Source organism: Dasypus novemcinctus, chromosome 6 (assembly GCF_030445035.2).
Source record: "Dasypus novemcinctus isolate mDasNov1 chromosome 6, mDasNov1.1.hap2, whole genome shotgun sequence".
NCBI lineage: Eukaryota > Metazoa > Chordata > Mammalia > Cingulata > Dasypodidae > Dasypus > Dasypus novemcinctus.
In genome coordinates, this window is record NC_080678.1 from 23965642 (window position 1) to 23979131 (window position 13490).

Genomic DNA, 13490 nt, shown 5'->3' on the forward strand with positions numbered 1-13490 from the left:
GGTTCCTCCCTTCCAGGGTCTTGCTTTCTCTTTAGGTTTAAGGTTCCTTTCTTCTCAGGGCTTGCTTCTTCCTGGGTTCAGGGTTCCTCTCTCCTGGGGCTGGTTTCTCTTTCCCCTGTGAGCTTACTTCCCAGGGCTCCAGTCTAAGGCTTCAGCATCAGACTCCAACATCAAAACTCCAACATCAAAAGCCCTCAACTTTGTCATGCCTTTTATCTGTGAGTCCCCACACACCAAAGAGTGATGTGGCTCTAATCATAACTTAATCATGCCCAGGTATAGACAAGATTACAATCATAATCCAGTATCTATTTTTGGAATTCATAACCACATCAAACTGCTACAATACCTATGAAAACCCAGGCAGTTTTATGAAATGCAAGTATTTCAAAAAATTCTACTAGCTAGGCAGAAAGAACAGGTTGTCTAAAAAGCAAGAAAAAACAAACAAAAAAATAAACAAAACACCACCATCTGACTGGCCTCAAATAACTTCACCCTAAGAGAAACTGAAAAAACACAGGAGCAAGATAAAGTGGCCAGTAAGCACATATAAAACTGCCCAAGATCACTGATCATAGGGGAGATGTAAGTTAAAGCCTCAATGAGATACCACTACATACCCCCCCAAAAGGGCTAAAATTAAAGACCAACACCACCAAATGTTTGCAAGAATGTGGAGTAATCAGAACTCTCATAAACTGCAATGGGAATGTAAAATGGGACAAGAACTACTTTGGACAATGGTTTGGCAGTTTCTTAAAAACCGATTCAGCAATTCTACCCCTAGGTATTTACCCAAGGTAAATGAAAGCAAAGACTTGTACAAAGATGTTTAGAGAACACTATTCGGAGAGGTAAAAGCTGGAAACAACCCCACTGCCCATTATTAGAAAAGATAAATCGTGATATTATCAAACAATGGGATATTACTACTCAGGAATAAAAGAAATTACTTTTATATGTGACAATATAGATTAATCTCAGCAATATTCTAAATGAAATAAACTTTACACATAAGTCCATACTGTATGACTTCATTTATACGAAATCTGCAACAGGCAAAATTAATTTATGGTGAAAAAAGAAAAGGAGTGGTAGCCTCTGGGGGTGCACTAACTGGGAAGGGACTTGAGGGAACTTTCTGAAGAAACAGAAATGGTTTCTATCTGGATAGAGTTGTGTACTTGTACATTTCAATGTATGTAAGATTTACCTCAAAAAAAGGCCTTGGCAGGAGGAGGGAGAAGCTGTGGATGAAAAAGAATGGCAGAAATGTTGAAAGTTCTTAAAGCTGGGAGATGGGTATATAGTGGATATACACTGTTCTATTTACACACATATTTAAATTTTCTTTAATTAAAAGATTTTTTAACATGTGTAGAGGAATAATTAAACAGACTTCTGACAGCAACATGCTTACCAAACAGGCCACAGCGATGACAAGTTGTTGAACGAAGCGGAGGTCCTAAGGAGTTGAAGAGTGCTGGATTACTTATGGACAAAGAATTCTCAACCAACTTGTGAAATTTTTTTGACTTTGCAGGAGGCACATTACTGCTAGGCTTCTATTAAGAAAAGAGAGTAGCAACATTAAAAGTTGGTCATCACTATTTAATAAAATATTAGATATGTTACTTCTACTTCTGGGTACTTTTCCTATTCTTTTCCCTAATTACAACTAAAAACCTGGATGTATATAGAAAATAAATAGGGAAGGGGATTTGGCCCAACAGATAAGGTGTCCGCCTACCATATGGGAGGTCCAGGGTTCAAACCCCGGGCCTCCTGATCCATGTGAAGAGCTGGCCCACGCGCAGTGCTGATGTGCGCAAGGAGGGTTGTGCCACGCAGGGGTGTCCCCCACATAGGGGAGCCCCACACACAAGAAGTGTGCCCCGCAAGAAGAGCCACCCAGCGCAAAAGTAAATTCAGCCTGCCCAGGAGTGGTGCCGCACACAGGGAGAGATGACGCAAGACGATGCAACAAAAAGAGACACAGATTCCGGGTGCTGGTGGCAAGAATACAAGCAGATACAGAAGAACACACCACGAATGGACACCGAGCAGACAACAGGGGGATGTGGGGGGGGGGGGGGAAGGGGAGAGAAATAAATAAAAATACATCTTTAAAAAAAAAAATTGTATAAAGAAGCACCCCAACCCTCCTGCTGGGTGATACAGAGAAGGTCAACCAGGAGGGAACCAGGACTTCCTCCCTGCTGAGGTACACACTACCCCCAACTCTAATCTCTACCTCCACCCCCCCACCCCCCCCCCAAGAGACCACTGGTGGAAGCCTGGATTTCTACCCCTACCTGGCAGTGAGCAGGTACCCTTTCCCTTCCTGATTGATGGTGTGAGAGAAGGCCTAGTGGAGAGTCAGGAGTTTTAAACACCAATCAGGAGGTGAAAGAAGACAGGCTGAAAAAGTACTTAAAGAAATAATGGCCCAAAATTTGGCAAGGATCTAAGCATACAAATTCAAGAAGTGCAAACCCCAAAAGGAATAACCCTAGAGAAACCTACTCCAAGATACATCTTAGTCAAATTTCTGAAAACTACAGACAAGGGAAAAAATCTTGAAAGCATGAACAGAAAAACACCACCTTACTACAGGGGAAAACAAGTCAAAACACAGTGGATTTCTCATCAGAGACCATGCATGCCAGAAGGAAGTGGCATAACATTTTTCAAGTGCTGAAAGAAAAGAACTGTCAACTGAGACTATTATACAGTGAAAATACCCATCAGAAGTGAAGGAGAAATCAAGTCATTCTCAGAAGAAAAAAAGCGAAGACAATTTGTTGTTAGCAGACCTACACTAAAAGAATGGTTAAAGGAAGTTCTATAAACAAAAAGGAAATGACAAAGGAAAGAACATTCAAACAGTTCAAAGGAAAAAAATAATACAACAGGCAAGAATATGGGCAAATGTAAATACTGTACTTGCCTTTTCCTTTTTTGGTATTCTAAATTTTGTTTGACAGTTGAAGCAAACATTACAACACTGTCTGAAGTGGTTCTAAATCTATGTAGAGGAATATTTAAGACAAATGGGGTGGGGATGGTGAAATATAAAGAAGGTAAGTTATCAACACTTCACTTGAACTGGTAAAATGAAGATGCCCATAGACCATGTAAAGTTATGTATATACAATGCAATATACCTAGAGGAACCACTAAGAAGGTATACAGGGAAGTGGACTGGGCCCAATGGATAGGGTGTCCGCCTACCACATGGGAGGTCCACAGTTCAAACCCTGGGCTTCCTTGACTTATGTGGAGCTGGCCCATGCACAGTGCTGATGAGCGCAAGAAGTGCCCTGCCACGCAGGGGTGTCCCCCGCATAGGGGAGCCCCACGCACAAGGAATATGCCCCGTAAGGAGAGCTGCCCAGTGCAAAATAAACTGCAGCCTGCCCGGGAATGGCGCTGCACACACGGAGAGCTGACACAGCAAAATTATGTAACAAAAAGAAACAGACTCCCAGTGCCGCTGACAAGGTTAGAAGCACTTACAGAAGAGCATACAGTAAATGGACACAGAGAGCAGACAACTGCTGGGGAGGGGGGAATAAATAAAAAATAAATCTTTAAAAAAAAAAGAAGGTATACAAAGAGATATACATGCTATAGATTAATCAAAATGGAATCCTTAAAAATGTTCAAGTAATCTATGAGAAGGCAGAAAAAAGAAAGTAGGGAAAAAATGGAGAGAACAGAAAACAAAAACAAAATAGAAGACTTAAACCCTAAAATACCAATAATTAATTAAATGTACGTGTCCTAAATAGACCAATTAAAAGAAAATCGCAGAGTTGGATTAAAATAAATTGTCTACCTAAATGCTGTCTCTAAGAAATTCACTTCAAATATGATATAAGCAAGTTCAAAAAAAAGCATGGAAAAATAAACGTCATACAAATATTAATCAAAACAAGAAGTGGCTACATTAGATTTCAGAGCAAAGAAAATTACCAAAGACAGAAAGAGACATTATATGATTGCAAAAGAGTCACTACAATAACAAGATAAAGCAATACTAAAAGTATACGAACCAAACAATGGAACTGTAAAATATGTGAAGCAAAATCTGATCTGAAAAGAGAAGCAGACAAATCCATAATCACAGCTAAAGACTTCAGGAAACGGACTTTGGCCCAGTGGTTAGGGCGTCCGTCTACCACATGGGAGGTCCGCGGTTCAAACCCCGGGCCTCCTTGACCCGTGTGGAGCTGGCCATGCGCAGTGCTGATGCGCGCAAGGAGTGCCGTGCCACGCAAAGGTGTCCCCTGCGTGGGGGAGCCCCACGCTCAAGGAGTGCGCCCGTGAGGAAAGCCGCCCAGCGTGAAAAGAAAGAGCAGCCTGCCCAGGAATGGCGCCGCCCACACTTCCCGTGCCGCTGACGACAACAGAAGCGGACAAAGAACAAGACGCAGCAAATAGACACCAAGAACAGACAACCAGGAGAGGGGGGGAAATTAAATAAATAAATAAATCTTTAAAAAAAAAAAGAAAAAACAGCTAAAGACTTCAATACTCCTTTAGCAACATTTAACAGAACTAGACAGAACATCAGCAGGATACAGAAGAACTCAACATCATCAACCAACAATATCTAATAGTTATACAACATTCCACTCAAAAAGAGCAGAATACACCTTGTATTCAAGTGCCCACAGAACATATTCTAAGATAGACCTTTTTATGGAATAAAACGAACCTCAGGAAATTTTAAAAAATGAAATCATATAGAGGGTATTCTCCAACCACAATGGAGTCAAACCTGAAACTGGTAACAGAGAGATCAGAAGAAAATCTTCAAACCCTTGGAAATTAACGGATACATTTTTAAATAACTCATGGTCAAGCAGTAAGTCTCAAGGGAATTTTTTTAAAAAACACACATTGAACGGAGAGAAATGGAAAATAAAACATATCAAAATTTGTAGGACACAGTTAAAGCAGAGTTGAGGGAGATTTGTAACACTAAAATGTATACATTAGAAAAGAAGAAAAGTCTCAAATCAATAATCTAAGCCCCCAGGAAGGGACTGTGGCTCAATCAAATGAGCTCTTGTCTACCATAGTGGAGGCCCTTGTTTCAAGTCCTGAGGTCTCCTTGTGAAAGCAGGCTCTTCCACACACTGCGGACTACCACTTGGCCCCCAGATGCTGCGGAGAGCTGACTCAGCAAGGTGACACAACAAAAAGAAGGGAGACAAGCAAGGAACATAGATGAGCCTGCAGCAAATGGACAGACAGCAAGCAAGCCTCAAGGGGGGAGGGGAAATAAAAATGTATAAATACACAGAAGAATGTACAGTGAATGGACAAAGACAGCAGAGAGCATGCAAAAAGCCACAAGGGGAGGGATAAAAAAAAATAATAATAATCTAAGCCCCCACCTCACGAACCCAGAAAAACAAAAACAAAACAAGCGAGGGGAGGAAACAATAAAGATAAAAGCAGAACTCAGTGGAATTAAAAACAGAAAACTAAAGAGAGAAAAATCAATGAAAAAAAGAGTTGGATCTTTGAAAAGATCAATAAAATTGATAAACCTCTAGCAAGGCTGACAGTGAAGGAAAGAGAGAAGATAGAAACCACAAGTAACAGAAATTATATGGGATATTACAGACCCTGAAGAGAAGAACCTCATCAACTGCATAAACAGCATCTACAAACAATCTACAGCTAACATTACACTTCATGGTGAAAGACTGCATGCTTTCCTCCTAAGGTAAGGAGAAATGGACGCCCATTTTCAACACTCTTATTCCACATAATGGTGACAGAAATTCTAATCAGTGAAATAAAGTTAAGAAAAGTAAATGAAGAAATAAAACTGTCCTTATTTGCAGATGATAACTGCCTATGAAGAATATCCCAACAAAATCTCCAAAAGAAATCCTAGAATTAATAAGTGAGTTCAGCAATGTCATAGGAGAAAAAAAAAAAATCAATCATATTTCTATATGTTAGCAAGCAACATGTGGACACCACTTACAATTGTTTAAAAAAATAAAATACTTAGGTGTAAATCTAACAAAATATGCACTGGACTTGTATGCTGAAAACTACAAAATGAAAGAAATCAAAGATCTAAATAAAGGGAGAGACTACTGTGATCATAGAGAAGATTCAACATAATAAAGAAATCAATAATCCCCAAATTGATAGGCAGGTTTAAAACAATTTCTGTCAAAATTCCAACAAGATATTTTGTAGACATAGATGAGATTACTCTAAAATCTATATCAAAAGTCCAAGAAACTAATATAGGTAAAACAATTTTGAAAAAGAATAGACTGTGTTGAAACGCCACCCAATTTCAAGACTTATTACATAGTTTCCATAATCAAGGTTGTGTGGTATTGGTTTATGGATAAACACAAAGATCAATGGAAAAGACTAGCGAATCCAAAAAGACCCATGTAAATAAACCCAACTTGTTTTTGGAAAGATGGTATTGGAGCAACTGGACATCCACAGGCTAAAACAAGCAAAAACCTTCAATCTTGATTTAAATCTCACAAACCAAAATTAACTCAAAATAGATCATAAACTCAGCTGCACAACTATAAAACTTTTTGGAAAAAAAACAGGAGAAAATATTTGGGATCTAGGGTAGGGAAATATTTCTTAGATGTGACATCAAAAGCATAATCTATAAAGGAAAAATAACCAAAAGGACTTTGTCAAAATTAAAAGCTTTTGTTCTGCAAAAGACCCTGATAAGAGGATAAAAAGAAAAACCACAGATTGGAGAAAATATTGGACCCCACATCTGAAAATGGACTATTATCTGAAATAAAGAACGTTCAAAACTCAACAGTGAAAATAATAATTCAATTAGAAAATGAACAAAAAACAGTAAGAAACATTTCACCAAAGAGGATATTCAGATATACAAAGCAGCACGTGAAAAGATGTTTAATATCATTATTCCTTACAGAAATGCAAATTAAAACCACAATGAGATATCACTCCCTACACACCTTTGAGAATGGGTAAAATAAAAAATAATGACACCACCATATGCTGGTGAGGATGTAGAATACTGGATCACTCATACATTGCTAGTGGAAATGCATAATGGTACAGCCACTCAGGAAAATAGTTTGGTAGCTTCTTAAAAACTTAAATATACACTACCACGTGACTCAGCAACTTCATATGGTAGGTATCCTAGAGCAATAAAAAAAATTATGTTCACACAAAATCCTGTACATGAGTGTTTTAGCAGGTATATTCATAATAGCCAAAAACTGGAAATAACCCAGACACACTTCAGTAGAGGAAACATGATACATCTCTACCATGGAATATTACTCAGAAATTAAAAAGAATTGAACTACGGATGTACACAACAACCTAAATGAATCTCCAGAGAAATATGCTGAATGAAAAAAAAGCCAATTTCAAAATGGTGCATACTGCATGATTCCATCTATTTAACATTCTTGAAATGACAAAATTATGGAAATATAAATTAGATTAGTGGTTTCCAGGGGTTAAGGAGGAAGTAGGGGCAGGAGATAGTTACATACTTTATGGTTACATACACCATAAAAAGGCAATATAAGGGCACCCTGCAGAAATGGAAATATTCATCTTCGTTTTATCAATGCCAATTTCCTGGCTGTGATAGTGTGCTACAGCTCTACAGGCTGTTGCCATGGGGGGAAATTGAATAAAGGGTACTGGGGATGTTTCTGTATAATTTCTTACAACCACATGTGAATCTACAATTATTTAAAAAGGAAGTTTATTTTTTTTTTTAAATGTACTAGATTAAGGATAAGGAATTGTAGTCTCAAATGATAGTTGCAAACTGAATGATACCTGTAAACTGAGTAATTCTTTATTAACACAATGCAAAAATATGTTTATAGAATCTTTTAACCAAACAAAAACACAAAAGAGAAAAAAATATTTAACTTACATTATTTACTTCTTTGGGTGGCGAATTATTTCCAACGCTTAATGGTGACACTGAATTTCCTGAGGAGGAAGAACACAATTTCTAATAAAAAAACAAATACTGCTTTTTTATTCCTGAGAAAGTAAAATACCATAATTAATATTCAAATAATAGAGCTATACCACAATAGCCTATAGCTACATCATAAAAATGCAACATTCTAACTTTTCCTATATAGAAAATATGAACTTATGCTGAAATTGCTTTGACTATAATTTCACAGTGATCCTCTCATTGTGAATTTTTCTTCATTCACTGAGTCAGCAGTTCTCACTTTTTTGGACTCAGGACCCCATTACATTCTTAAACATTACAATGGACACCAAAGGACTTCTGTTTATATGACTTACATCTATCAATATTTTCAGTTATAGAAATTAAAACTAAGAATTAAAAATACATATTAAAGATGATAATACATTATTTCGACATTTTTATGAAAAACGTAACTTTTCCAAAACAAAATAAAATTATGGAAAAGAGTGCACTGCTTTATATTTTTGCATGTCCTTAGTCTGGACTAACAGAAGATAGCAGGATTTGCACATCTGCTTTTGCAGTCAATCTGCTGCTACACATTGCTTTGGCTAAAATATCTACAGAAACTCTGATCTCACACAGATCTGTAGTTGCAAAAAGGAGGTATATTTAACGGCCTTCTCTACTAAATGCATTTATTCTAAAATCCTATTAATGAATTTTTCATGCTGCTATATTAAAATCCATTGGTTTATCTTGCCCTTTGAAAGGCAACACCATTGGTCATTTGGAAAAGACTGGTTCACTGAGCTATGCAGAGCTTTCAAATGTTGACATATTATAACATCATCAAAAAAACTGTATTTGTTAATCTCACCACCCATTTCGTTAGAAAAGTCTTTAAGTATTGGGAAGCTGTCAAGGTCAGAGCGGCAGGTACAAGTTTTTTGAAATTCTGATTTGTGTTTAAAAGCTTGAAATTTATCATTGGCAACAAATACTGTCAGCTGTTTTTCCAGAGGTGACAATATCACTTTGTTCATTTTTGAGAAAAGGCTTACCAAATATCTAAACCGGAAAAATCATAGTTTTTGTAATTCTTTTCAAGTAAAAATTGTATACCAAGGAAAAAGTTTCAATTTAGCACAAAACTCAATCACACGTGTGCTTTTCCTCAGGATAAGTATCATACTTTGGTATACAGCAGAGGTTAGGAGTAATTCCCGTTTCATCACATAAAATATTAAAAATAAATGCACATAAGGGTTAAGATTTAATAAAATCAATACTTTTTACTACTTCATCTAGAACATTCTTAAGTGAAACTGGTATTTTTTGTTGTTTTAACTGCTAGTGCCTGGCAACAAAAAGTTAAATGGGGAAGCGGACTTGGCCCAGTGGTTAGGGTGGCCGTCTACCAAATGGGAGGTCCGCGGTTCAAACCCTGGGCCTCCTTGACCCGTGTGGAGCTGGCCCATGTGCAGTGCTGATGCGCCCAAGGAGTGCCGTGCCACGCAGGGGTGTCCCCCGCATAGAGGAGCCCCACGGGCAAGGAGTGTGCCCCATAAGGAGAGCCGCCCAGCGCAAAATAAAGTGCAGCCTGCCCAGGAATGGTGCCGCACACACAGAGAGCTGGAAAGATGATGCAACAACAACAAAAAACACAGATTCCCGTGCCGCTGACAACAACAGAAGCAGACAAAGAAGAAAGATGCAACAAATAGACACAGAGAACAGACAACTGGGGGGGGGGGAGAAATAAATAAATAAATCTTTAAAAAAAAAAAATTCAATGACTAACTTGCCCAGTCAGATGACCCTACTTTGAGTTGAGCCTAAGGAGTCAAGAGATTTAGCCACTCCTGCTTTGGTACCATCTGTATCAATCAAAAGCGAAAAAGGCAGATAATATATCAATAATTACTAGGAAAATAGTTTTGAACTCTTGGGAATGCCCAGAGGTCCAAAGGCCACCTTCTGAGAATTATATCATCATAAAATTACAAGTTCATATCTCATATACACTCACAAGGGCTAGGCTCCTTAAAGCAGGTCTCTGGAATTAGGAATAAAGGAATGATAAGTAAAACAAATCAATTGTCTTGTGAGCTATTATTGTATAAAATCAGCATGGCATTTCTAATATATGGCCAATCTTTAAAAAAAATCTATATAAGGCCAGAGTGTATCCTTTCTATATTCCTAGAATTCCTACATTCTAAGTTCTGACTGTGGTAAAACAGCTCATTTGCAGACATTCTGTGATCAATCACACCAAACATAGCTACTTGGTATCTATTTAATCCTTCTTAATATTTCAATGCAAATACTGTAAGGTGATCATCTGGCTGTTCTGTTGCAACCAAAAAGTATGTGGCTATACATGTGTTTGATAAGTCACAGAAACCATCAGAATCAAGAAGTAGGAAGACTTGTAGTTCTCACTCACCTGCTGGCAATGTCTTCCTGTCTCCTGTGTATCCAACCACTTCTCCATTGATGACACTAGGGTTTGAAGGTACTGAACTCTCTTCCTGACTAGCCAAATACTGTTTGGTTTGCTCACAAAGCAAAAAATTGTTATTTTTATTTCCATTCTCTGGGCTTTTCAACCTGAAATTAGGATGGTTAGGATGTGCTCCAGGACTTCTTAAAGAATCATATGGTGGAAGCTTGCTTTCATTTTTCTCCAAATTAAATGGCTCTGTAGATGCTTCAGAATTATTTCTTGACATCATATTTGATGGTGACTTAACATTCCCAGAAGTCTAAGAGACAAATGTATTTAAAAGGCAACTTTTAATTACCAAAGTAGACAACTGCAGGCCTAGGTGGTTTCTTTCAAGTATTTATGTATCAAATAATTCGCACAAACTATCCCAAAGTAAACATAACCGTGATATCAAAACCTGACATATACGGCACAAGAACTGGTAAAGAGAAAAATCATCACTTGAGAAGAATAAGGTCCATGTTCAACGGAAATCAATAACCTACCAAAAAAAGACCAAGTCAACAGACAGCAAAATAATGAGTTCTTAGAGTTGCCCATTTTGTCAATTTTTAAGTTTTTGAAACAACAGGAATAGAAAAATACTACATATTTTAAAAGTATTATTTCCACCCTACCACCTACAACTTAATGGGTGACATGCCTTAAAGGTTACTGTTTAAATCAGATCTTCACCTACCTCTTTACCCTCACCTTAAAATCCTTCCACTGTTTTATGCTACACAATGTCATCAAATACGCTGAACTCATTACCCAGAATGCCCTCCTCTCTCATTTGCCTGATAAACTCTTTCCTTCCTAGTCAGCCTTCACAATTTTTCTCAGCTGACCCCTATTCTGTCTGGTATTCCCAAGCTCTGTACCGTGATAATCTTCAGCTGAATTTCCATAAACTGTAATTTTTATCTAGTGCTTTTTAGGGCAAGCAGTATCTATCTCTGTGTGCACATTTCTCTGAAAATAAATGAGACATATTGTAAGCCTTCCTTCCATGTTTAAGTTGTCACAAACTGTCTCTGAGAAAAGTCTATCCAGAAATTATGCTGGCTTGTTTTCCTGGTAAGGAATAGAAAATGTACTGCCCCAGGAGAAGCAAAAAAAAGTCAACAACTTTTCCTTTTGAAGTAGTGATCTATACTTTTGTCTGTAGATAGCCGGCAAAACTTCTGCCTATGCCCCCAAAACTGCTCAGAGAATAAAAAGGCCACACAGAGCTGAAACTAAGATTAGTAAATCTAAATGTTGTTCAACACTGTTTTGAATAGAACAAAAGAAACGGAAAAATCCTCTCTCCTTTCCTAAATCTTCCATCTCATTTCTTATTTTAAATTGCCTAATCCAATCACAATACAGAAAAGATAATTAGGAAGTAAAAAAAAAAATTTAAAAAGGAAATACACAGGAGCAGTCAGAGGTGAGGAATACTCAGTGGACCACATTCTGGGAGAATCCCTAACTGAAAGACCATAGATGGGCAGCTATGGCGGGAGACTCTGCAGCTGTCAGGAAATGTACACAAGAACTGATAAGCACAGCCAGCCTACAACACACTGGATGTAATGAGAAGAGAGAGCAGTACTGTCAAATTAACAAAGGAAAACAAATGAACCTCAGCAAAAACTGGGTCGGATGGGAATATAGAAATTAAGGTGACCTTAGATTCTATGCAAGGAATATAATGAATGTACACTAAAATATCAGGGTAAGTGCCGGAAGAATAGAAACAGAATGCATACCTTTAAAATCAAAGAAAGGGGGGAAAACCTCAATCCAAGAAGAAAGAAAATATATTAAAGCATGGTAAATAGAAAATATCAAATAAGATGACCAAACTAGGCCCAGGTAATCTAATTATTAATGGATTAGTCTCCATTAAAAGCGAGAGTGATACAGGATCAGAGAGACTTAGATTGAAAAAAACATATTAAGCACAAAAGGCGCACATGAAACAAAATGAAAATAAAAGGACTAAAACATGCTATGCCAACAATCAAAATAAAGGTGAATGTTAATACCAACAACAGGTAAAACAGAACTCAAGGTACAAAATATTTAGACGAAGAAGCTACCCTACATTGAAGAAAGAAACCCTCCAAAAAGCTGCGAGAGATCCTTAAGTCATAATAATGTAGCTCTGAGATGTTTACAGAAAAACTGATTGAGGAGAAATTAAATCCACAATAATAAGCGCACACCTGCCTTAAGGCACTACTTAAGAAAACCAGTAATGATAGGTAGTATTTTAGTAACACACAGTAACACACTAAACTTGAACTTGCAGTGACCAATAATCCCAAGAACATTAATTTTTCCAACAATGAGCATACACAGGACCACAAAGACAACCTCAACTAACCCATACCCCCAGCCAAAAAAAAAAAAAAAAAAGTATCCTACAGGCCACATTCACTCATCACAATTCACAAATCTCCATCTCAGGTTTTTTTCCTCAAGAAAATCAGCCTGCAATAAGCACACTAGAGAGCAAAGGTTTGTTTTTTAAGGTTAAAAAGATTTTTAAAAAATCACAAAATAACAGCAAAACTCACTACATGAACTATATGAACAATCTAAAACTTATAAAAAATAGCAAATAGCCCAGGAAATAAGCATTACCACAAAGATGACAAATTTGATATTTTTTAAAAAGTGGGATAAATAATAAAAACATCCAGATACTGGAGCAATGATCGATGGGCACAAATGCCTTCTTTGACCTCTGATTTGCCAGCTAGTCAGTGAGAATGCTTGGCCATAACCAGAGTTCTCCTAAACAGGATCCTGAGAAAGCTTTGACCTTTGCTGATGAAGAGGGAAGATCTGGTTGGCTCCTTCATCCCTTCTTCCTACAAAGTACACCTGAGGCCTGATGAAAAACCGCTCATCTTGCAACCAGGAAGCATTAAGCATAAGAAAGAAAGCGCAGACTAAGGATTGTAGAGCAGCAAATGCAAAGAGCCTGGTGTCCCTGGCCAGTAGCCTTGAGTCACCACTCAATTGCAGTCTGCT

General features: G+C 37.6%; 1 protein-coding gene across 1 annotated transcript in view; it reads right to left on the minus strand.

Moving 5' to 3' along the window:
* TDRD1 (tudor domain containing 1) overlaps positions 1 to 13490 on the minus strand; it is an 84519-nt gene that overhangs the window by 64336 nt on the left and 6693 nt on the right. The window contains exons 3-5 of the mRNA XM_058299480.1: positions 10419 to 10737; positions 7952 to 8010; positions 1424 to 1568 (exon numbers count right to left, since the gene is read on the minus strand). Of these exons, the coding sequence (XP_058155463.1) occupies positions 1424 to 1568; positions 7952 to 8010; positions 10419 to 10737 (523 nt within the window). The remainder of the gene's footprint in view (positions 1 to 1423; positions 1569 to 7951; positions 8011 to 10418; positions 10738 to 13490) is intronic.